The sequence below is a fragment of the Callionymus lyra genome, chromosome 3 (genome assembly GCF_982586985.1).
Source record: "Callionymus lyra chromosome 3, fCalLyr1.hap1.1, whole genome shotgun sequence".
Taxonomy (NCBI): domain Eukaryota; kingdom Metazoa; phylum Chordata; class Actinopteri; order Syngnathiformes; family Callionymidae; genus Callionymus; species Callionymus lyra.
In genome coordinates, this window is record NC_141820.1 from 22,685,533 (window position 1) to 22,711,537 (window position 26,005).

Genomic DNA, 26,005 nt, shown 5'->3' on the forward strand with positions numbered 1-26,005 from the left:
ATTGAATATTGATTTGATTGTTTAAGCGCTTTGTGACCCTGGTCTAGAAAAGCGCTATACAAATAAAAATGACTAACTTACCCTTTTAATGTTGTAACCCAACCTTAACTTGTGAATGTAGCATTTTGTTGCATTTCTGTCACTTGTGTTCTGTTTTTATACATTTTTACTTTCATTTGATTTATTTATAATGTATTCAAGATGCAATATATAATTCACCACTGAATTTACAATTGTTACACCTGCGTATTGATATTTAGCAATTAAATTATATATGTTTTCATTTGGAACAGAAAATCAAACGCTACCCGGAAACAATAAATAAATAAAAATGATGGTAATTTAATCGTATATTTTAAGTCATGCTTTTTTTTCCGGTCATCTAACGTTCACAGTAAACCTGCAGATGAAAGGGGCGTGGCTTCCGTGGTTGCCAGCGTTGTGACGTCACCAGCCGGGGCTTTCCTCCATGACGTCAGCGAGCGGCAGCAGAGCGAGCCGAGCTGCGGAGATTACACGGAGTTATAGCGCTGCTTCCCGGGGTTCACCGAGTCTCGAGGCCAGCGTCCGCCACCAGGCAGTCCAAGGGGAAGAAGGTGAAACGGGTTCGAGGGCGGAAGCGAACAAACGAGGCCGGTTCTCTCTGTGACGCCGAGGGCCGGGACACCAGGAGGAGTCCGTCTGTCGAGGGGAATCTGGTGAGTCCTGGTCCAAGAGCTTCGGGTCTGTGGTTCTTCATCCTATTTTTAATGTGTCGATGACAACTACTGCCAGCAAGAATGAGAAACTCGGGGGGAATTGTAGTTGAAAACAAGGGAGAGGATGTTGTTTTATGTCTGGAAAAATAATCGCAAAACTGAAACCGGAGTCGAAACGATTCCCTGGCTTTGCCTTTAAAAAAAAAACATTCCTGGTTGTTTCCGCCACTCCCCAAAATGATACTGACCGAGAACACGACCTGAAACACACAAGAAATTGTAGCCCTTAAAGGAGTCAACATAAGAGAGATTAAAATTCGTGTTAAAAGAGAAACAGATCATGTATTATAGTGGCGTTAAAATGTGTGTTTTTGAGGGAAGAAAAGTGTTTCAGTCACACCTGATTCTCATCCTCATTGGATCTGATCTTTGGTCATCCAAGTAAGTAAGTAAGTAATTTTTATTTGTATAGCGCTTTTCCAGACCAGGGTCACAAGCACTTAAACAATCAAAACAATATTCAATAAAATATATACTTTAAATGGCAAGATAAAACTGATAACACAACAGGAGTTCCAGAAAATCTAGGATAATCTAGAAACATTTTCTCCTTAAGTAAACCAATAGATTGACTAGCTCCAAGTTCACAGTTCCATGAGGGCCAGAAGTTCTCTCTGGAACACACCATGTTTGCCAGTCAAAGTTAAATGTTGACTCTCTCTCAACTCTTTCGACCTTGTGCTGGACCGTGACTCTCGAAGGTAGTAACACCAGGGGTCGGCGTGAGAGAGAGCCATGCTTAAAGTTGCCATTTGATCTCTGATAGAAATCACTAAATGACATTTCTAGATGTGATCGTATCCCACGGCAGCATCTTCCTTCTCCGACACTCGTGACTGAACCTGTCAATAATCATTAGACTGGAAAGGGTGTAGGTTATGGAAAGCAGTTTTCCTGTGTGACAGGATCTGTTTCTGTGAAAGGCACACACTTGTCTCAGGTGGATGAGCTCAAGAGAAAAACCGATGCAGCTTCAAGACACCTTATCAGCTGCGTTAATCATTGCTTTGACTTTCGATTTACCGGCCGGCCTGCATTCCTTCTACTGAAGAAGTTTCCTCTTCATTGTCTCGAACAATAGTTGAATAGGTGACTGGTCATCCGGGAGCGGCTCATTGTAGATCTTCTTAGTTGATGGTCATTTTATATTGGCTCCTAAACATTTAGATAGATGGATAGATTGATGTTATTAATCCCTCTGGAGATCTCGGGAAATTGGGTTTCCAGTTAACAGCAGACATCATTAAAACAAGAAGAAAGTGCTACGGATGACAAAGTTTAAATAGTATAAAGAACATGGATGAAAAGGAAAAAACTTGAAGAAAAGGATACAAAGGAAAAAGGATACAAAGATTATCATAGAATAGAATACATCATCTTTTCACTCCACTCCTGCCCACAAACTCAGGATTAAACAGCCTGAAAGCACAATGAATAAAGTCCCTGAGTCTATAAGTGTTGCATCATGGGAGGAGCATTCATGCTCTTCATCTACTTTTCTGTTCACTGATGACAGTGTTTTCACCATACATTGATCTATTACCAAATTTTTAGTTTGGAATTAATATTGCAAGCGAAACATAACCACCTAAAATGTATATTATTGATATGGCCTCAACAAAAACCACACAATTGACCACATTAACATGAACAAAAAATAACCAAGAAGTACTTTTTTGGTTCAGTGAATTAGAAAGGTTTGAAAAAGAGGGGGAATAATGTCTCACTATTTCAGGGGGAAACAGTTTTTGAATGTATGTAAACAACAGATGTTCAACTGATGTAAACAAGATTAAATTGCAATAGATACTTACTACTATATAATGAAGAAACAAAAACAAGATTTCATTTTCTCATGTTTCTTGGCATCACTCAGGGGTGACCAGGGTAAGATGGAAGAAGAGGTACAATGGTGGACAAAAGGAGATATTCATACATTCTTGTGTGTTTTTCTATGACGACACAGCAAGAAGCGAATTTGATTTACGAAACCTCTGGCATTTAAGGGTCCCCGGCAATTTGTAGACATTCATTAACTACCCTGACCCGAGTGACCTGAGCTGCAGCCCCCCCTCCTCCACCCCACCGGCTCAACTTCTTCAAATTGAACCTTCTTCTCCTTTTGTATAATATTATAAAGTCAACGTCTTCGAAAACATGTGATTTCACTGAAGAGGGGCACGTTTCAGCTCAGCAGTGCTAGTGTCATGAGCGCCTCAGATGTGACCATTACCTCATCTTGCCCGAGTCTTGGGTTCCTGTATGACGGCACGACTTGGGTTTCAGACAATAGCTCAGAATTACAATGCTCGGGTCGTCATCCTGTTTCCTCTGTGTAACCCGAACCCAGCTGGTTTACTTTTGTTACTGCAGCAGACCTGTGTGTGTCTGTGTGTGTGTGTGTGTGAGAGAGAGTGTGTTTTAGGTGAAATGCGTTGACTCTTTGCGATGTTAGCAGCCGGTGGTCTGACATTAAACATTCAACAACTCAGCACTCCTGAACTCGGCTCTAATTATAGAAGCTGGAATCCCTCAAACTGCACCTTCGGAGCTTCCCTTGAAGAGAAAACGCTGCCATGTTCCGTCGTCACACACCACCACTCTCCTCTGTCTGCCTCGCCAGCTCTAAAAGCTCCTTTCATTTACTTACCTAGTGGCTATGTTTACACAAACAGCCGTAGCACGACCACTGACCTTCTGCATTAGAGTACAAGACGGCGTTCTTATCTCTCCTCAAAAAAAAGCAGCCTTTTTTTAAATAGGGCAACATCTTCCTTACCTCATGGGAACACAAAGTTTTGATAATCAGTCAGTCCTTTTTAGAAGGTCTCATCATGTGCCACCACACGTGAGGGGGTCCCGGTCAGAAGTGCAAGTCTTGTCCACATGAAAACTCCTGATCCTTTCACTTCCGTAATAACGGCGTCTTTTTTCAAAACATGCGTTCGCACTAAATTGTTGTGAACCATTCCTAGAAGAAGGCGTAGTGAGCTCCACGAGCCACAAAAGCACAACAACAAGGAACATCATGTGCAAAATTGAAAGTGCGTGCCCAGAATTCAGTCCGCGGTCGGAAGTCCAAGAGACGTGGCATTGATATCAACATTGCTTACAGAAGTTGTCGTTAAAATCCCTCTCTAAACACTGTATATACGAAAAACTTGTGGTGTGTACCAGTGTCAGCAGGGATCTATGTGTGTAGCGTTTTAGGGCCAAATCATGCTCTTTGTTTGCAGACAAACCCATCGTCGTATCTCTATGAATGACAACACCACACATGATAGATATGAACATTGTGCATCATAGAGATTATCGTACTAATACAATATTTATGGTATGCCTGGCGATTTGTAGATTGGCCCTTTCGTATACAAAAATCATGGCTTTTTGGCCAAATCCGGCCCATCAAGCAGGCCTGCAGGAAGGTTGGCTCAAATCCAAGTGCATTATTGTGATGTTACAATATTAAAATATTTTTAATAACCGAACACCGATATTAACCGACTGATGACCAAACACAACTCGTTTTCACAGCAAAAATTTGCGCAGGTACCATTTATTAACTTTTTCTTTCCCCATCTTACAATGCAAACTAATCTAAAGGTAGTATTTATTAACTTCACGGGCCCCTCAAAGTCTTCAAAACAGGGTACAGAAAACCCAGACTGCTTACCCAAGTGATAGTAGGGTCCCCCCATTTTAAGTTATACTCTATAAAGTTATAAAGTTATACCTATAAAGATGCCACTCTTTAAGATTAGAGACAAATGATGAACTTTATAATGAACTTTGACTGCTAACAGGGTTTTGGGCCCTTGTTTTACGTCTTTCAACAACATGACTGCAATCAGACAGTGAGGTGTAGAGGTTTATCTTATCTATACAATGTTATCAGATGCTATTCTAACTGACCCGATGTAGCAGTTTTCCTTCTCCTATCCCAACGAATCACCAGTCAGATCGCTGGAAACAGTCGAACAAGATGAACATTTATTGCATTATCTAAAACTGAAATCTCATTTAACATTTTGTCCCTGTCTTTTTGTCTGTGTCTTTGTCCTTGTAATTGTTTTAGTAGACATAATGAAGTCATGGTTTAGGAAACATGGTTTGGACAAACGGAGGAGAGATTTAGCATGAAAGAAAAAAGAGGTAAAGAAAGACCGAATATAGATAAATGGGTCGAAGAGGCTGACTGGCGGTTGCGACCCCTGACGGGAATCGGTGAAAAGACAAAAAGATCAATATTCTTACGACGGAAAAAATACATTTGCAAAGCGATTGATATAAATTGATCGTCGATCATCGATAGTTTGTTGCCACTAGACTTCATAGGGAGTGTCAGCTGTTGAAAGAAAACTTGCGAGTTGAAGCCAGGCCAGCTGAGGGCACGAGATCACGAGGTTGCATTGTTGGAAATCGTGGTGAAAGTGGGACGCTGCTAAAAGCGAAAATAAGAAGCTGATAAAAGCTGGAAGACGACGGATGCGTTTCGCACCATCTCACCTTCAATTTGTACAAACAGCCAAGCGGGGTCAGGTGTGACCCGATGCTCCGAGCTCTCCTTACGGGACCTCTCGACCGGTAGTTTCGGCTTTTTTGACCCACTATCTCCACATAATGACAAGCCTGTGACCCGAATAGAGAAAAATAAATGTGCTGGTGGACAAAGAAAAAAACAACGTGTGGTAAATGAGATACTACTTATTTTGTTTGGGCTGATGCTGCTATGATTGGCTCGCCCTGTTTGTTCAAGTGGCCTGTAGTGCTGTCTAAATAAAGCCTAAGTACATTTTATAAAGGAGAACCAAAAGAACTACTGAAAGAGATGCGACTGAACAATCTTACATGTATTGGTAAAAGCCACACAACAGCTCAACCACTTTTGGTAAACAAAAGAGATGTTTATTTAAAAAGAAAAAAAAGAGAAGACTGGTTGTCGTCTCAAATTCAAGGAATAAAAGCATTGACACATTTTCATATGTCGTATCTTCAGGTGTGTTTGGAAGAAGGAAAAACCCTCAACCTGGACACTTGTTCCGACCTATCAAACGAGAACAAGTGGTCTAGCAATAAGCCGGGGGGACTTCATGGTCCATTAGAGCGAGCTGATGCCGGACGAGAGAAAAATGTGATCCTAATGTGACTTTACAACAGAACAATAAAAATACCTTCGTAAGAAATCCACATGAGAGGATTTCGAGAAATGTTTTTCATTAAAAGAGGCAAAGACAAAGAAAACCATTATAGTTCTATTCCTTAAGCTTTTTACTCCTTCACTCTTAAGATCGATTGTCTTGCCACAAATCAATATGTATGTTTTTGGAATGTGGGAGGAAACTGGAGTGCCCCCAGGACACACGAGAGAAGCATAAATAGATAGAAATATTCACTATTCTTTTTTTTAAAACAACCTTTTGTATTTATAAAACAAGTACGAATACAGGACAATATCTATTAAAATATCTAAGATATGCCTTTTAAATTCAAAGAGAGATTGAATCCAGACGAAGTTGAGAACGACAATGGTATTCATTATTTTCATTTTTTTTCACTCATGGGATCTTGTTTTGACTCGCGCTTCCAGTTTTAATAAATATTTTCCGGTCGTCAGTTTTAAGAGCCACTATTAATAGATTTTGAGACAGACTTCTGTGAAGCGTATGACGTTTGTTCACGGGTCTCAAGCGTCCCTAGCTTGTGTATAAGTCAACTTTGTAAACACAGTAAGTATAAGTGGCTCGTGATTGTTCGGCAGCTCAACACCTGTTCACGTCTTGTGTCTCTCAGATTAGCTTCAGTACCGACGCGGCTTAGCCTCGACGTGTTTCTGGATCAGTGTGCTGGACACGGAGTCAGCGGTCACTTCGGATGAACGGCTTTTTGTCCCGGTGATTTGATGCTGTTGAACAATCGGTTCAGTCGGATCAGACAGGATGTAGGCAGTGGAATGTTTGATGTTCAGGATTCAAATATGTTGCTTAAAACTCCTCGTTTTGGATAAAATATGCTACTTAAAGTGGTAAATCATCCATCGACTGAAACCGATTTAACCAAGAAGCTCACGTGGACTACTTGCTGCAGACCGGGTTGCACTCAAGATTTTAAATAAAGTTGAAAACAAATTGAGAACACAGAGAAAACAGTGTGTTCTGACCCAGTTGATTTATCGTACCGAGAGCTTAAGTGCGGGTTTTCGTCCACTTCGGCGAGAGTGGAACTGCGTGCTCGGGCGTCACACGGCGGCTAAATCCCATTTACAGAATTGAGTCTCATTTACAGAATTGAGTCTCATTTACAGAATTGAGCTGATGCAGATTCTTGATGGCGATGAAAAGAGCCTCAGTTCCTCTGCAGAATTCAGCGCGACAGCTGGCCGTTTGATTACCAGTCGCAATTTGATCAACAAGATGGATCGGCTCGGGGGAAACGCTCTGCGGAGCTTTTTGATTCAGCAAAAAAAAAATCCTCGGGGAGATTTCTCCCACAAGTCTCACACCTCTTGCCGGAGCGGTTGAGTTGAATGTTTAATCTTCAAAACAGTTCCTCATTAGAAGTTACTTCCTTGTGAAAGATATTTGATCAACTTGTGTAAGTACAGTCATCAGATCAGAGCAGGACAAATAATTAGGTCTTTGTTTTTGCTTGTGAATTAATTAACAGTCACTAAAAGACTATCATTGATGTCTCTTGACTTCACCATCTTATGTCCTGCCTTGTTTTGTCATTTACCTCCTTGTCCTGTCTTGCTTATGCTGGTCGTGGTTGGCCTACTTTTTTTGGGGCCTTTTTTACCTCATTTACACTTATTTGAATTAATTTATCGAGGCCCTTGATCATTCTTTGAATCATTTGTGGATCCAGATGGTAAGACACACAAATTTGAAGCCTTGAAAAAACGTTTTTTCAAAATCTCCTCTAAATCTGCTTCATGTGTCATTTTACTATCTTTAACAAATGTAAATACATTACATTGAAGATGGATTTGAGTCAGAAAAATGTACTTCTCTCTTCCTTTGAGTGGGTAGTGTGTTAGTGTGCGCTTGTGTCATCTCTCCTGCTCAGACATGGTGACAGTTAATCACCTTTTTTTACAACCACTTTGCTTGTCATCTCACATCTGTAACTCAGGCTGATGTGTCAAAGTGTTTGGTCCAGACTTGTTTAAGTGTTTTTTTTTCTCCTCGAGTTATCCTGACAATTCCTGGCCATACTTTCGACCTAAGAACTTCTTTCTTCTGACCTTATCTTGCTATTGACGTGATGTCAAAGTGGGTGCTCTTGCGACAACAGCCTGGTTCATTTTCCCCGATACAGTCTGTTCTGCCAGGACGTGTCCCTGACCCTGATTGGTCGAATCTACGTCATGTGACGAGGAAAATAAACACTCGACTTATTCAGTTTACCCAGAACACTTGCCAAATTCTTTTCTCCGGCTCTTGACCTCCCGTTTAAAAAAATGTGATCAAATGGTACGTTTGTTCTGAAATGTGTATGTGCGTGTGTGGTGTGTGTGTGTGTGTGGTGTGTGTGTCAAAATGATGCTGACGTGTGCGAGAGTTCTAGTGTGTTCAGCATGAAGCAGCAGAGGAGTAGGAGTACAAGTGTGGGACAAAGTAAGTGTGTTGATAACCAATCGGCTCCAGATTGTGAGATTCTCAGGCTGTCTCGGTCCATCTGCCAAGCAAACACACACAATAACAGACACACACACAAATTATTGTTTTACTGAGCTATATTTTATTTGATGTCGGTAGCGCTTGCATTCAGTACACACTACCATACAAGCGTGAATACACGCATGTTTAGTCTCCATCACATGATGACGTCCATCGACCTCCAGTTGCTCAACATGGTGATGAAATTATGTCACTTCTGTTGTGAGGTAAGCGAAGAGCGTAAGCACTTGACATTTCTTATGCCTATATTTGCCCATTCAATACTCTATTGATTTTGAATATATTTTGAATGATTATAAACTTTGAATCCAGCCAACCACAGAAAGCACCACGCAACATCAGAAGCAACATAAGGCGTCTATCTTTTCTACTATTAGTCTATTATTCATTTTTTGTTATTGTACATTATTTTGTGGCATAATAAGAACATAAAGTGTTAGATTTCCATGGTTTTGGGGTTCAGATCATTTAAAATGGCAAGTTTCTGATGCAAAATAATAAAATATAACATTTTCAAATGTAGAATTTTTGAGACATTGATCATTTAAGCATCATTTTTTGCTATGCGGCCTATATGGCATTATTAAAGATGACAGGTTTATTGTTCTATAAATAAATCATTATTTCACATTACCTACGAGGACGGCTGCCTCTCCAGTAGCTCCGCAGAAATAATCTAAACTTTCTGTTTTTATTAATTTTTTTTTAGTCTTTTTTATTTTTCTTCGATCTATGTTCTTTATCTTTAGACTTAGATTGTATCATCTTGTTCTTTCTCTTTATTTCTCTTTGTTCTTGTTTTTATTTTATTTTGATTATTTTTTATGAAAAATTGCTGTATTTGCTGTGGATAATTTGGAAAAAAAACAATTTCAATAAAGTTCTACCTTACCTAACCTAAATCATTATTGCACATTACAATACAATAAAGCAACATGTCTTGTGCCCTGGCTGACATGTTAGAAAGGTGGACAGTGTGCTATAGTTCCGATACTGACCATAACATCTGCGCTTTTGTTGCCCACTCAGATTTTATAAGAAAGTTAATATGAATTATATTTCCCAGTTTTATGAGTGATGGGTTACCATGGAAATGTGTTTATTTAATAAAATTCCCGACTGTTGCTTCAAGCAATTCTGCTTTTAATGGCTTGGGCACTAAATGGTTGGAAATGAAGCTAAAGAATAAACTGTTTTGCAATGTTGGACTCTTTAGACGCATCTATAGTTTATTTAACTTCCTGAATTTGGCCCAGATGAGGAACGAACCAAGGCCTGAGTTAACTGCTGACGAAACCAGGAAGCATTGTTAAGTCAATTCTTATGAACACATTTATTTTTCTAAAGAAGATGTTTGTTCATTAGCTCTTTCTCAATATGTAGTCCTGAATATATGCTTTTATTATAGATATTTATTTATTATTCTTAACATATTTATTTGATCACTTTTTAGTTTACACCCCTCACCCTGTATTTTTGGATTTTTTTTATATATATATTTGTCTATTAATATTATATTTCTTCATATATATATTAAATGAACTTCTCATTTCTCACCTCAATTCTAACCTAAATCTTTTTATATTTACATTTTAACTGACCATTAGAAGAAAATAAACAATGTAAAATACACACCAAGAATGAAAATGAATAATGTAAAATTCACACTGTTCCACATCAAGAAGGACTTACAAAAAACCTAAAGGTACACCTGCAAGCACAGTAATGAATATTTAATTTAAAAATAAGTCATCTTTAGATTTCAGGCTAAATGATCTGCCATATGTTCGTTCATTTCCTTCATCTATGTGTTGATGATCACATGTTTCCATGCTTTATTTCCACTCCGCTCTCTAACAACCGCAAGAGAAAACAAGGTGTTATGTCCTGGCCAAAAATGGAGGTGTTGCAGTGAAGATTTGGTTGCACCTAAAAGGTCAAACAGGAGATGCTGAGCGTATCTTGTGATGCGTGTGTGTGTGTTCATCCACACATGTGTGCTCTCAGAAGTGCCAGTCACAGAGTGGTTCGCTGTTTGCCTCGCTCATAGTGAGCATCGCCATGGCAACCGCACTAGCAGCTCAGCGTGAAGTGGAAGAAGAGATGGCAGCGAAGGGGGAGATAGGGACTAGTTTCTGACAACAACCTCTGTGGGCTCACCGGTGGAGAGAAACGGAATCTTGAATATAGAAGTCTCTGTAATCTCTCGTCTAATCCAGTTTCAGCGGTGGGTGGATTTTTTCCATCCAGGGGATGTCAAGTCGACCACTTGAGCTGTGGGTGAAAGGAATTAATGATCAACTGAAACCCAAGAGGAAAGCGGGGCAGCGGCGTGTGACTGTGTCAGACTGAGCATGCTCGGCGTGTAACTTCCTGCTCTCTTCTTCCTCACAGATAACACACCGGCAGACAGCGAGACGACCACGGACCGGTGAGAGGAGCAGCAGCAGCAGAAACCAGACCGTGTGGATAAACTGAAGGAAACATTCCACTGTAGTGATAAGAACTTTTTCCCTTTTTCTACCTTCTTCTTATTGGAGGAGATTGTTCGACCACGAGAGGAACTCGGAGCAGGAATCGCTTCACGCTCATCGACAGGCTTTCCTGTGGCAGCTCCCCCTTAAATCAGGGGGGCCTTTAGTCTGTTCCTCGAGATTCTCTCTGGCGGAAATGGGATCGGAGAAGGACTCTGAGTCGCCACACTCCTCTGTGAGCGGCATCCCGAACCCCAATTGCAGAGCGGCGGGCAAGCGGCCGAGCCGCATCTCCTTCCACAGCCTCTTCCACAGCAAGCGAGGCTCCCGAGCCAGCCGAGGCAACAAGGGCGGCAGCACGGCGCCTCCGTTGACTCAACACCACATGCAGCAGCTCCTGCCCTCAGCCTTAAGCTCGGCAGCGACCAGCGTCACCGCCGTCACCGCCATCGTCACCGCCGCCGCCGCCGCCGCCACCACCACAGCTGCACCCCAAGAAGCCGCCTCCAGCACTCCACCCCAACCCCTCGCGTCCAGTCAGCCGTCCTTGAGCGCAGCGCCGTCGTCCGGTGAGGTCAACTTCTTGGAGTGTCCTCTGTGCCTGATCCGCCAACCTGCCGAGCAGCTGCCCGAGCTGCTGGGCTGCAGTCACCGATCCTGCCTGTGCTGCCTGCGCCAGTACCTCCGCATCGAGATCACGGAGAGTCGAGTCCACCTCAGCTGCCCCGAGTGCGCCGAGCGTCTGGTCCCCAGGCAGGTGGCTGATATTTTGGACGACGCCGCCCTGCTGGACAAGTATGAGGAGTTCCTACTGAGAAGGTGCCTCGCCTCCGATCCGGACTGCAGATGGTGCCCGGCTCCGGACTGCGGGTAAGATTTATTTCTACATGTAAGATCTTGATTCGGTGGTTAAGACGGGTGTGTTTTGACAGGTCTTGAGAGTTCTTAAAAAGTTTTACACAGCAATGTCTTTGAAAATAAAAGAACTGCCACAATCCCAACTTAAAAATTAGGGACGAAAGTATTGAATGAACGTATAATTGAGGTCAGTTTTGAAAAAGCTTGTTTTGAAAACGATGGTCCATCTTTTTACAAGATTAAACTGAGGAAATCCGACTATGAAAGAATGCTTTTCATGTATATTTTTGTAAACTAACTGAGAAATTCACAACATTCATAATGTTTAATGGATAGACTTCCATTTTAACCCGGCTCAAAAAGGTTCTAATTTAAATGTTGTTAAAAATTGATTGAACTTAAAGCCAGTTGAGTCTATGCCTTCAATCCCACAATAACATTCTGTAGGCAGGATGTCTTTGTTGCTGGACTTAACCAAATACCCAAGAATATCTAGAGTTTGTTGACTTTTGGTTTTAGCTAACTAGTAGCTAACCATTGTCGCTATTGCAGTCAATGAGTCTTTTGAGTATCCTGCTCTTCTTGTGTTGCAATATTGGATGCAAGGTTTTATGAAGCCATGCAGGATTTTTAATGGGGAATCCTATGGTCGGTGGTCCCGGATTGTCAAGTGGTATATTATGGTTTGCAGTCGTTAAAGTTCAGGTTTGTCTTAATATAAAGCAAAGTGGAAGGTCATAAAGATCTTTAACCTGGACTCTTAGTAACTAAGGCACAGGTTTCCAGATAAGGTTCATGGCATTACAGATTTCTCTTTATTTAAAAAATTGTAGGATTATTTTTCACCTCTTTCGCGTAGAGCTGACGTCAAATTTAAAAGTGGAAAACTTGTCTGGCCGTGTGGCTGCGTAACGAGGGAGTTAAGGAACTTTTACAGAGAGAAGATTGCTTTTTGGAAAGAATGCAAGCTCTGCTGGACGGCTTGAATGATTCATCATGTCAAGAGACTGTGTGAGTAGGAAGCAGAAATGCAGTGCTGGTTTTCTCACTGTGGTCTTCGACACTCAAAAAAGCAACAGAGAAGGGGAACTCTGTTTGGAGTCTTTTTTTCTCTTATCTTTTCCTAAATTAGTTTGCACTGTCTGATGGTCAGCCCCACAAAAAGTGGTGTAAAGAAAACTGAAAGTGGACCATGTTGTGAGTTACTTTAACCTCCTTTAGATCAGTTATTAGGCCTTTCAGACCTTTTTTTTTTCCTACTGTGACCTGATATCAACATTTAGGGACACTACCTTCAACCTCTTGTTATGATCCTGCAGCATTGCACCATACTGAATAAAAAGTTGAAGGATTCTATTTAAAAAAAGAACCCAGTTTATAGTTTGTACCCAGTGTCAGGACGTTACGGTGAGAGTCGGGTATATATACAAAGACAGTTCGAACAACTGGACCGGAGTTCCGATCACACAAACTGGATACATCAGAGTGTGTGCGTCAGCAGGATGAAGCACAGCAGCCCACATACTGACCCACATGCTGACCCACATAATGCCCAAATGATTGTTTATGTGACGCCGGCGGTGACTCACCTTCTCTTAAAAGGAGTCGACGCAGCAACACGCACCGAAGCTCGCACAAGTTGTAGATGAAGGTTATTTGTGCTAATATCAGGGGGATGACCACCTTTAACAGTAGTTATATATGTAAAGAGTCTTTAAAACCAGGTGATTCAACAAGTCAAACCTCTCCCACGAGTAGATTTGTACCAGAGCCTGAACTGTCTTTAGGTGAGTCCGACCAGTCTAGTCCTTCTCAGCCCCGCACTTCAACTCGACCGGAATGGTGACACTTTGTGTCCCTTGACCTGGTTAGGTATTTGGGGAATCATGGCTCAGTCATTACGGAGAGACTCAACATTTTTGGCTAGTTAAGCCAGTTAGGCTGGTCTTGTGTCCTTCTGGTAAGAGACCCCCAAGGCGGACCAAGGAAACGTTGAATGCTCTCTTGCTTGTTCCACCAGAAAAACTGGAATTGGTTTCTTGGTAGATGCAAGTCTGGGCCTCTTTGCCCCCCGGCTGATACCGCCTTCGTCTGACCTCTGATAAGATGGGTGGATGATCAGTTAAGAATGAAAAACCAACAAGATGAGTAAAGGTAATCTGGGTTGATTTTATTAGGCACGGTGTCAATTCTGACCGAGCCTCACCCAGCAGCACCAGGTATTTGTATCCGATCACATGAGAGTAAAAGAGTCACGAGAAATGCTCTGACTTCCATTAGAAATCCTGTGTCGATGTTATCCAAAGTAATTATTCTAAGAGCCTGAAAACATCAGATCCAGCAGCAGCAGCTGTAGCTTGAATTGAGCCAAACTGCTGAGCGACTCAAAGGTCAATTAAATTAATTGGAAAAAAAAGTAGCTTCTCTTTTTTTTATTGTCTAGTGAACAAAACACAGTTCCTAAAATGTAATTTCAGTGGTCGTGCTCTTTCACCTTCATAAAGCAAGTATGAACAGGATATGTAAATGAACAGATTATTTAAACTAACTAAAAGGAATCCACATTTATTCAATTTGCTTCTTTTCCCCAGTTTCCATTCTGCTAGCTTAACTTCATTCTCAGTCTGTCAAGATTCCTCTCTACCATTAGCACCGCAACACTTCAAAACCCATCCACACTAAATCACATGAACTCCCTTCTTCTTCTTCTTCTTCTTCACATCCATCTATTCATTATTGTTCACTCCGTCAATCAAAGATCAGAGAACAGTGCCCCAGGATTGCTCTCTCGGGGAAGATTCTGCCAGAGAAATATGTCTTTTGTAACCTGTCATCACCTTCACAAAAATGTACTACCAGTCTTTTGTCTCGTAAGATCTCGTCGGAAAAATACAACATGTCACATCTAAGGATATCACGAGTGCACCAATGAAACTCAACAACGGCCATCTTTCTGTTTTTAGTTTAGCTTTGACCATTAACAGATGAGCAGTGAAGGCGGGTCCGGTTGGTTCGTCAAGTTTGAGTATTTAAAGTTGAACAACGTGGTTGTCACTCTACGTGGTTGGGGCTTTATCTGATGGAACATTACGCTTCCTCGAGTACAGCTCCTCGTGAAGCTGTAATTAGAAGCAGATACGTCGGTTGCTGTGTTTGGCGTTGGACGGGGAACAACATAAGAGTCATGACAACAGTCCGCCTAATTAGTACTTTCTCACCGTGGAACAGAGAGGTCCTTATTAAAGTAGGAACCAAAAAACATACACTCCTCTGAGTACACTGGAAACACCAGAGGAGAAGTGGATGTTCATAGGTTGACGTCAGCCCTCGAGGCATCCAGCTAATGAAGCAGAAGACCTTCTGTTGTTGTCTTCTCCAGGTTCACGAACCATCTGAAGTGCTGACTCGGCTCATCTGTTTGTCTTTAGATCAGCTCGATAACCGGATGATAACTCCCTATTTTAATGATTTTATTTAGTTTACAAAGGTGCATTAACTAACCATTGTGGTGGTTTTGAACCCCTTCTGTGATAAAGAACCATTGTCTCTTTATTAGGGTAAAATAGGCTCCTTTTTTTGTTCTCGAGTTTCCACACAAGTCTCTCCATTCCGTCATTATTCAGTCGAAAACAGACGCATCACAGTGTTTTTCACCGAGTCTGGACTTGGCTGCCGTCGAGCAGACGTGCCAGAACAATAACGAGTTCATCATGTTACTGCGTCTAAACACCCACTTTTTCATTTAATCACAGGACTCTTCAACTTTACACGCTTAACAGCTTGACAACGTCTTTGTTCGCTCCGCGTGGAATAAAAAATCTCCACTGCTTTTGTTGTCTCGGTATTTCCTGACAGGTCTGACAAACAATGATGCTTGCTGGTACAGACAAACTCTTATAAGGCTGTTTTTAAAACAGTTTTTTCTAACTTCCTCCACTTTATCAAGAGCATTTGCTCTGCTATCTTTTGATCCTGTTGAGACCATTTAAAAAAATCCTAATCAATCATTATATTTTAATATAGTAGCTTGTATTGGCTCTGTGTCGGCCTAGCTCTATGTTTTGGTTATCATTCTGTATTGTTGTTTAAGCTTGGGAAAGGTCACCTACTTAACCTTATAACTTCAAATAAACACACACCTTGTCTAACATTTGAGTAAATTTCGTCTTTTCAGAGTCTCATACGCTTTTTTTAACAAATCCATCCGAAATTTGATATGTTCCTGAAACTCTCAACGTGTTATAATTCAAGTTTTAGCCGGTGTTTCACGAGTGAGGAAAATGTTCCGCTCTTCTCAGTCGTCAAGTGGGTTTCTGGACCCATAAAAGGTCCATTAGTGGAAAGACCGGTAGACTCTAGCTTTTTACACTTGAGGGAGCCGTACAAAGTGCTTTTATTGTCGGAAGCTTTTACAGAAATATCAGTGTTGCCATAGCCAACACATTGGGTGAGAAATTGAGGGCAGCTCGATTAGATCCATTCAAGCATAGAGCGATTTAAATTCTTTCCTTTTTTGGGCTTTTGGTGTGTGTCACATGTCATTATCAGGGACTGTGGGAGGGTTTGTAGAACAACCTGTCAATCAAAGTTCCTAACAAGCTAGAACTGGTACTAAAATTGGTAGAATTGTTGACTAAGAGCTGCAGTTTTTGTCTTACATGGAGTGATCAAGAATATTCTAGGGAGTTTTTAAAAAACATTAAATTATAAATTGTGACTCATAAAGCAATCTTTAATACTCAAAGAACACAGAGAGTTAGAAATAAACGACCTTCATTTCTGTTTTAGGTTCGCCGTCATCGCCTCAGGTTGCGCGAGCTGCCCTCGGCTGGTATGTCGCAGGGAAGGCTGCGGCGCGGAGTTCTGCTACCACTGCAAACAAGCCTGGCACCCCAACCAGACCTGCGACTCGGCCCGCCAACAGAGGGCGCAGTCCCTGCACACCCACAGCAACCACTCGCCCAGTTACACCCAAGACCAGGGACCCGGTGAGTCTTGAACTAGCTGAAAAGTCCTGTACTGTGACCCTCCCATGAGACGCCGCATACCTCTGCCAAGGAGCTTATTTCACATGTATTCATAAGACAAATCATTTAATTAATTTTAAAATATAACTTCAATGATCTGAAAATTCAATTTGCTCATGGCGGAGGAAGGTATCCTGACCAGGAATTAAACTGGTTCCTAGCCATTAAACCAATGGGTAGGTTATTTAGGTTTTCAAGCTTTTACCTACAACTCTCGCCCTTTTTCAAATGCAAAATAACCTCTTTATTGGGGGTTAAAATCCCTCATGGACATATGTAAGAATGTCCAATATCAAATACAGATTACATCTTTGTCTATAAGGAGTTTTTGTCCATCCTTCCACCATCAAAAACTTTTTATAGGGTGTTATATTTGCACTTGTGTTATTTCGGACAGATTTCTGATGAAGTTATTAACAAGTAAACCTATGTGTCGTCAGCTGATGACATCAAGCCTTGCCCTCGATGCGGCGCCTACATCATCAAGATGAACGACGGCAGCTGCAACCACATGACCTGTGCCGTGTGCGGCTGTGAGTTCTGCTGGCTCTGCATGAAGGAGATCTCCGACCTGCACTACCTCAGGTGCTTCACCGCCTTCCTCGTCCAACCCCGGTCCTAATCCCAGATCCCAAGTTCTGACCAGCCTTCCTCTTGTGTGCCGTCTAGCCCGTCCGGTTGTACCTTCTGGGGGAAGAAGCCCTGGAGCAGGAAGAAGAAGATCCTGTGGCAGCTGGGAACGCTGATCGGAGCGCCGGTCGGAATCACGCTCATTGCCGGCATCGCCATTCCCGCCATGGTCATCGGCATTCCCGTCTACGTGGGTCGCAAGGTGGGTAACCATGGCAATGCAATATCCTTAATACAACAAGAGAAGCAGGAAGAATCGTGACATTTGATCTCAAAGATTAAAACTACTGAAGTGTGATACATTATACAACAATGGCTGAGTGAAAACACTCTACAGCTAAATGTGGACAAAACTGAAACACTAGTGATTGCTCCTGATGATAAGGTTCCAGGGTTGAGTCAGTACTTGGGTGACTTAGGTCAGTCTGTCAAACTGAGCCTGAGAAACCTGGGTGTTGTATTTGATAAAGACATGTCTCTTGTTCGACACTGCAGAAAACTGACCAGAAACTTCAACTGAGAAAAATCTCTAAACTTAGGAAAATGTTGTCGGAACATGATCTGGAGCTTGTAATCCATGCGTTTGTTTCTTCTCGTCTGGACTATTGTAACAGTTTATTTTCATGTCTTAACAAGAAGCAGCTGTCTCGCCTGCAGTTGATTCAGAACTCTGCAGCGAGAATTCTAACCCGCTCTAGTAGAAGAACTTCAGTTCTCCGATCCTTAAAACTCGTCACTGGCTTCCAGTTTCTTTCAGGATCAACTTTAAAATTCTGGTTCTTACTTTCAGATCTATTCATGGTCAGGCTCCTCCTTACATCAGTGATCTGATCCAGCCTTACACCCCAGCTCGGGCTCTGAGGTCTGTGGATCAGAATCTACTGATGGTTCCACGCACACGGTTCAGGACCAGAGGAGAGAAATCTTTTCAGGCTGTTGCTCCTAAGCTTTGGAATGATCTTCCTCTCTCTTTGCGCTTGATGGAGTCTACTGACTCCTTTAAGAAACATCTTAAGACGTTTCTATTTGTTCTGGCTTTTTCTTGATTTTTTGGAACTCCTGTGTTGTTCTCAGTATTATCTTGATCTTTAAAGTATGTACTTTTTTGAGTATTGTTTTGATTGTTTAAGCGCTTTGTGACCCTGGTCTCGAAAAGCGTTATATAAATAAATATTTCTTACTTATTTACTTACTATTATACACGACAAACATTTATTTCCAAAACTAAAGCTTAAATGAGTAAAGATTTATTTTCATACAGTAACGCATATTTTAATATTTCGTAGTTAACTGCAGTTAGGAACTGCAATTATCCTTGTCTTTGATCACTCTGTTTCAAACAGATGATTTATTTGAACAGAGAACTTCAACGTCAACCACAGAACTTAACTCGCACTAATTACACACCCATGGTACAGTACTTATGACCCCAACTAATGGTTCTCACAAAGATGTACTTATGGCTGGGTGATAAAGCATTATGGCAGCTGTTTAGGTCACTGCTACTGATAGAATAGCACCTCGTATGCAATGTTTTACGTTAAAAGTAAATGTTGTTAATTTAAAGATCAACTAATGTGTTGATTTAAGTGTGTCTTAAATAGATGTAGGACTCTATTGTATCATCAGTATGTGTTTGTTTGTACAAAACTCTCTTTTCATTGAAATATTTACATTAGAAAATGTACTTAAGCCCCGTCCACTGAAAACTGTTTTTCTGGAGATTAAATCTTGTTTACCATAACCACACCCACTGTGCTGTGATTGGTCAGTCATCAAGGTTTGTCACCGTACGTCAATACGTCTCCACCTTTAAGGGATGTGTTGTATAAACAAAGTGGGGTGTGGTTACAGCTGGCTGGAGGAGGAGTGAAGCTCATTATTATGTCATAATGGACTCTGCTCTTGTAACCTCTCGTTCGCCGATATTTCAGAAGAGTTAGAACTTTATAAAGTAATAACTTGAAAACATCATGAGTTTGACATTAGTTGCCATCTAAACGGTCGAAAAATTGAATGGTTTCTACTTTGCATATTTTGTGTCATATAGTGTTAGTCTACCGATGAAATAAGTAATACAAATAATCTAGCTATAAAGTACTAGCACAAGTCGAGTCGGCAGAAAGGAAAGCACTCTCAGGGGACAGAGGTTTGCACAGAACAGCAACTGCCTTTGACAAGAAGCTTCTCCCCTGAAGAATGCTGTCAACAATATGTCAACAATTGAAGGTGTCAGCATGAAAAAATCAGGGCAAGGTCATCCCACTACAGCAACAAAGATCCAGTGGGGAGAATTTCAAAGAACTAAATCTGTTCTGTTGTCTCCCCGCAACATAAAACCAGCATGAGCGTGTTGATGTTTTCACCTTCTATCAACAAGAACTCGTCTCGTCGCTCTGCACGTGCAGCGTCAACTGTTTAGTCGCTGCATCACGTTACTTCTTCATTTTTGGAGTTGAACTTTTCTACCGTTTGCTTTACTAAAAGGGCACGACTTGATCAAACAAAGTCAGTTTCAGAATATTTAAAAATGATAAATCGTGTTTACCATTTGTTTGGGACGTGGCCTATGTTTGGGTTTCGTGTCTTCAACACGTGGTAAGAAGATCAACGTAATTTGGGAATTTTTGAAGTAAATTATCTGATAAAGAATAAGTATGGGAGAGTCCATTTTTGCGGTTATCCGTCGCATCGTCGTAATACAGCCAAGCTGTGTTTTTTTCACATGAAATTTCAATTAAATATATTTACTTTGTGGTCGTAGCAAAATGTTAAAAATATGATGCGATGGCTAAGATATACAGTCTTTTCCTTCAATCATCTTACTGCCATTACATTTGGGGATTTGTTCTTTGTCTTGTGAGTGTGTGTGTGTGTGTGTGTGTGTGTGTGTGTGTTTGTCCTTGTCTACTCAAGTTTCTCCTCCAGACAGAACCTGGGTTAATTGAAGACGATCAATAGAAGCAGTAGCGTGGGCAGACGTCTGTCCTTCATCGCTCGGTACGATTGTTGAGTATTAAAAGAGGCAAGTGTGTTGACTCGCCCACGCAATATGTCGGCCTTTGTGTGGTCACTGTCGTGAACAACACATGGGCGAGTTTTCAAAGAAAAGCGGTGACACATTGCCTGCTCTGACCTACATTTGGTGAAAGATTTCACAGAATTGGGTCAACAAGTAAGCTGCAACGTTTGAGGGAAAAAAATGGAATAACCGTCCTCATGTTTGCTGCGTTCAGACCTAACTAGGGACACGAAGAAATGCATTAGTTACCATAAAGTAACATTAATGCTGCCACTTATAACCACTCTTCTGTTTTTGGTGCAGATCCACGCTCACTACGAGCTGAAGAAAGCGTCTCGTCACCGTCGAAACTTGGCCATAACGGGTGGCGTGGCCTTGTCTGTCATCACTGCCCCAGTCATCGCTGCCGTCAGCGTGGGTAAGACCATCGTCCACTGATATATATATCATTTTTGCTCTGCATTTTTTATTGACGGGAGGTCCTTGGTAAAAGATCAAATCAAATTCATCTGGTTTATCAGTACATGGGTCATTTGATAATCACAAATGTTACCTGTGTTATCAGTTTTATCTTTACCTTTAAAGTATATACTTTATTGAATATTGTTTTTATTGTTTAAGTGCTTTGTGACCCTGGTCTGGAAAAGCGCTACACAAATAAAAATGACTTACTTACTTACTTTATGAAATTCTATAGTTGAGTAAGTGGTTCAAACCATCAGGAGGTCTTTCTATCTGAGTCCCAGTGGCAACCACTAGTTATTTATAGTGTCTCTTCTTTCAAATCTCTTGACACAAAGCACTTTTACACTTCAAGTTATGGATTAAAAAGTGTAGCTTCTCAAATTTTCAGTGATGACAAGTGACTTCAACAAAAATGATGAATCTAATGAAGGTTTTACTCTATTATTACACACTTGCTGTGGAGAGAAACTGAACAATCTACCAATAACAGTTTAGTTTCTGTTTTTAACACTGGACATTTTTGCCAAGAATCTTTTCCCTTTTTGCTTTTGCCAGAGCTTTCATGAATTGTAATGTGCACTGGAGTTTAATCTCCACTCTGAATCTGGATGTTTCTAGTTGTTTCTTGGCAAAAATGTTAATGACACTAACGAGTTATTTCCCGTCGTTCGTCTCATAAACTCACATTTCCTGTCGTCCCATCCGTAGGCATCGGCGTGCCGATCATGCTGGCATACGTGTACGGTGTCGTGCCCATCTCTTTGTGTCGCGGAGGTGGCTGTGGAGTGAGTCGAGGAAAGGGCCGTGGAGTCCGGATCGACTTTGATGAGGACGACGGACCAATCACGGGTGAGGAAAACACGATCTTTACCGTTTATGTGTTGTTGACCCTTGAGTTTTTAGTTTTTTTTTTTGACATTCTAAAGGTTTCTCTGCAGTTGCGGACGCCTGGCGGGCCCTGAAATCCCCGAGTCTCGGCGAGAGCAGTCTGGATGGAGCGGTCAGCTGCCTCAGCACCACTTCCCCAAGTGAAGCCCTGTCTGTGGTCCCCGGTGCTGCAGGCGACACGCCACACTTCAACACACTGGCCGGGGGAACCCTGGGAACTCGAACTGGCAAATATAGCAGGTAACCACGTGTTCTAGCGTGTGATCATGTTGATTCTATGATCTTTTTCGTTTTTTTAAACATCTTTTTATTGATTTTCAGATATTAAGACATACATTTTGACACACACACACAAAAAATAAAATAAAATAAAAGTTAGAATACAAAAACAAAGCAAGAACCCACCCTCCACCCCTGTAGAAAACCTCCCCGTGGTCTGGGAAATCCAGACCCCCACCCACCTCTACACAATCAGGGCTTGACAAAGACGGATAAATAAAATATTACGATGGTAAAACATTTTTATAAATATATATATACATACACATAAAACAAATCAATTATAAATGTACAAAGATGCACAATAGTATACATTTTTACAAACAGACAAAAAAACAACAACAAACAAACAAACAACAATACTCCATACATGTGCCAGTAAAAACAAAAATAGAACCTAAACTGTTAATGTCTTCATGCAAGTTTCAGTTCTTTAACATGCTGCATGAAAGGGGACCAGGTTTCATGAAACTTCTCCAAACAATTAGACCGACTGTATTTTATTTTCTCTAACTGCAACATAGAGAGAAGTTCTTGAATCCAACTTTTAAATGATGGTGGCTTGTCTGACTTCTACGATCTTTAAAGTATATCTTTTATTGAGGATTGTTTTGATTGTTTAAGCGCTTTGTGACCCTGGTCTGGAAAAGCGCTATATAAATATAAATGACTTACTTACTTACTTCACACATCTGTGGTCTTCTGTGATCAGGTTGGAGGTTCAGGCATGCGATCTGGTTAAAGAGTCGTCTCAGAGGGAGACAGGAAGTCTTGGAGCCGGCAGCGACTGTGCCAGCACTCGTGGAATGGCGGGATCCATCATCTCCTCGTACACACTCCCTGACAGGTGGGATCCGATCCAAAAATGACAGTCTGCTGCATACGTGAAGCTAGTTTTTCATGGTCATGTACTTGAACGCCTCTGCAGGGAGTGCACCAATCTGGAGATCCAGGTGGACATCGAGACCAAACCCAGCCACCTCTGCCTGAACAGCGAAGAGGATCTGTCCCCGCCGGTCGGTCCCGCGGCCATGGCGACGGCGTCCGTGGGCGAGGAGCCTTTGGACTGCAGCTCCAGAAGAGGCGGGGCTCTGTCCAGCTCGACGCTAGCGCTGTCGTCCGGCGCGTCAATCAAGGAGGGTCTCCGCGACGTCACCCTGGCTCAGCCGGAGAGCATCCGCAGCGACCTGGAGATGTCAGACACGCAATCGGACGACATCGCCGAGCTGACGTCGGACGACTGTGACTCGCCTCACCCCAAAAGCTGTCACCAGACGACGGGGGCGCCGCCCTGCTGCCGAGCCTTGAACCCCTCCAACGAAGGCCTTCACTGTCCCGCGGACGGCAACGTGGTCCTCTACGTGTGAGAGAAGAAGAACCTCTCCGGATCGCACAACGTTCTGGTCTCTCTCTCTTTCCTTCAGAACTTTCTTCTTCGGTCCGCTGCTTCTGCGACTTCAAGACACCAACGGTCGACGTCTTTTCCTGACAATCTCCTCGCTGAGGCAAATGTTGGGGTTCTACCTCTGAGGTTTTCAAGGCGATTATGTTTACTCCCGGGTGCAAAAATGCCTTCGCTACTTAAGCAAAAAAAAATCTCTCTCTCTATATATATAAATATGAGAGGACAAATGTTGAAAGTTTCTTAAATGGAAATCTAATATAAGGTGAAAGGTCACCAAGCACAGAATAGTTAGTGAAAGTGGACGACTGGGACGTAGATCACAAGCATGGATGAATGTGGACTTTGTACTGTGGCTTTTCTTTTTCTATTTCTACTCAGACTCTCGGAGCGCGAGGCCACATCCACACTGCGGCGTCGACTTCTCGAGTCCGTTATCTTTTGGAAGAAAAGTGTCCCGTTCAAGAATTGTAATCTTAACCACTGAATGGTACATCAAAAATATGATTAGGGTTGATATACGTTTCTTCTGTTAAGGGGTTGTGTTTACGAAGTGCCTCCTTCTTTCCTTCTACTCTTTCAACCCTCGACTGTTTTTAAATTCCGTATTCATTTTTTTGACTTTTTTGGGGCCTTTGAAGTACAGGACGAGAGCCGTCCCTGCCGTGGTGTGGATGTAGCTTTGAACGCGTCTCTTGCTTTCCATGAGTTCTGACAACGACATGGCATACAACGACACTATTCACGTTTTTTGAATAAGATCGTCGGTTGCTAGAACGGCTCCGTTGACACACAATGGCAGGATGTAGCAACTTTTATTCGGAGCCAAAAGATAATTTGGACACCGTGGCGTTAAAGAAGGAAAGGGAAGTGATTCGCCTTTGTCTTCATGGTCACCAAACTAACTAGTTGTTTGGGTTTTAACATTAAGTCTTACAGCCACGATTAGCTGTGTCTTATCATTCCCGGTGTCATGAGCATCACAGTGATGGCGTGAGGAAGTGCTAAACGCTCACTGGTTTCGTCTGCAGGTCACGCCTGCAACACAACATCTTGTCTGCTGCTGATAGTGAAAGAAGGGAAAGTTGAGTCATAGCCAGAAGTTGAGAAATCCCCTTTAAGGTTTTTGACATTTAAAAAAAAACGTTTGTGTTACAAGTGGGTGTCTGGTTGATCATTATTGGCACACGCTTGTGTATTTCTTGAACACACACTTGGGCAAATGCCTGTCCTTACCAGAACTCACATGAACTCGGGATCATGTGGTTCAGTGTTGCTCTCATAGATCGACGCGCACACACACACACACACACACACACACACACACACACACACACACACACACACACACACACACACACACACACACTCGACCACTTTCAGCTCCGGCATGTTGTCTGTCTGACCCATTTTAAAGTTTGTGTGAAAAGTGCACATGATGCGAGTGCATGTGTGCAGTTGTCACTCAAGAGACAATGAATGGAAATCTGCGTGAATGTTTTACGAACGAGCACTTGTGCACTTTAAATGAATAGATATCTTATTTATCTGTTTTTATTGTTTCTTTTGCTGCTGCTGTACGTTAGCTTTTGTTACGTTGCTACAATCGCCTGTGTTTAACCAAAATGTACCACATGGCCTTCTCACGTTCAAACTACAGTAGAGTTCGGTTCCTACTGCAGTGCTCAAGAGCACCTTCCACGGTTGGAAAAAAGCAACTGCTGGACACATTACATTTTGAGCTTTGTTATATTTAAGATAAGAGTCGATAACTTACTTACTTGATAACAAAAAAATGTTGCCAGTGAATCATTGATTCAAAGTTCAAGAAATCAAATATTTAGTGAATCAATAAAGTTGTTAATAACAATTTGAGACCGACAGTGTTATATATTATTACAAAACCGTCTGCTACAACCTTCAAAAAAAGATGCTTAATGTCCATCTAGCTAAGCTTAGCTCACTTTTGGAACCAAACTCTGCGTCAACACACAGGTATTTTCTTCACACTCACAAGCCTGAATCAACTCTTAGCTTTGTATCACCATCGTGCTTCGATCTTAGTGTCTCTTTCTCAAGGTTTACTCTGCAAGTAAAACAAACACACGCTGCTTTTGTTTGTTCTACTTTTCCACTTGTTTCTGTCCAAGCGAGAGCTAACATGTGAATGTACCACAACAAGAAGAAGAAGAAGCAGAAGACGATGACATTCCCAACAGTTTTTCCCCACAGCATCATTAGAGTCGTAGAAGAGATACATCTAGAAAGCAATATTCAGCGTTTATGTTCTTCCTGTGGCTGGAAAAATTCTCTGCTGGGTGTTTGGACCAACATGCAGGACTGTGAAACGTTCTTGTTGACTGTTTTGGGAGAAAATAAAAAAAACGTTATGTTGCACCAAAGTGTTGAGTTTTTTTGTCTTCAAATAAATAAACGTATTAGTTTTGTAAATCCAAAAATACCTTTTATAACATTAGAATGTAATTTCCATGGCATGCACTTCGCACGGCAGGTAAAATCTAA

General features: G+C 41.7%; 1 protein-coding gene across 2 annotated transcripts; it reads left to right on the forward strand.

Annotated features, from left to right (window-relative positions):
• The first annotated feature begins 355 nt into the window (after positions 1–355).
• rnf19b (ring finger protein 19B) lies at positions 356–25,884 on the forward strand. 2 transcript variants are annotated; one of them, XM_087787095.1, is made up of 10 exons: positions 356–698; positions 10,832–11,781; positions 16,558–16,757; positions 17,237–17,381; positions 17,466–17,628; positions 20,752–20,866; positions 21,622–21,762; positions 21,840–22,041; positions 22,793–22,927; positions 23,009–25,884. In XM_087787095.1, the coding sequence occupies exons 2-10, from the start codon at positions 11,108–11,110 to the stop codon at positions 23,445–23,447; spliced, it is 2,214 nt and encodes a 737-aa protein (XP_087643221.1). In that variant the 5' UTR covers positions 356–698; positions 10,832–11,107; the 3' UTR covers positions 23,448–25,884. The 2 variants fall into 2 exon arrangements, with proteins under 2 accessions (XP_087643221.1, XP_087643223.1); XM_087787097.1 differs by having other exon boundaries at positions 362–698; positions 21,852–22,041.
• The last annotated feature ends 121 nt before the right edge of the window (positions 25,885–26,005 follow it).

What these genes read in the sequence shown, in the direction of transcription:
- rnf19b (XM_087787095.1), top strand. Translation starts at nt 11,108, where the DNA reads ATGGGATCGGAGAAGGACTCTGAGTCGCCACACTCCTCTGTGAGCGGC. An exon ending in TGCCCGGCTCCGGACTGCGG is followed by an intron (nt 11,782 to 16,557) that starts GTAAGATTTATT and finishes TTTCTGTTTTAG; the next exon opens with GTTCGCCGTCATCGCCTCAG. An exon ending in GGACGACGGACCAATCACGG is followed by an intron (nt 21,763 to 21,839) that starts GTGAGGAAAACA and finishes GACATTCTAAAG; the next exon opens with GTTTCTCTGCAGTTGCGGAC.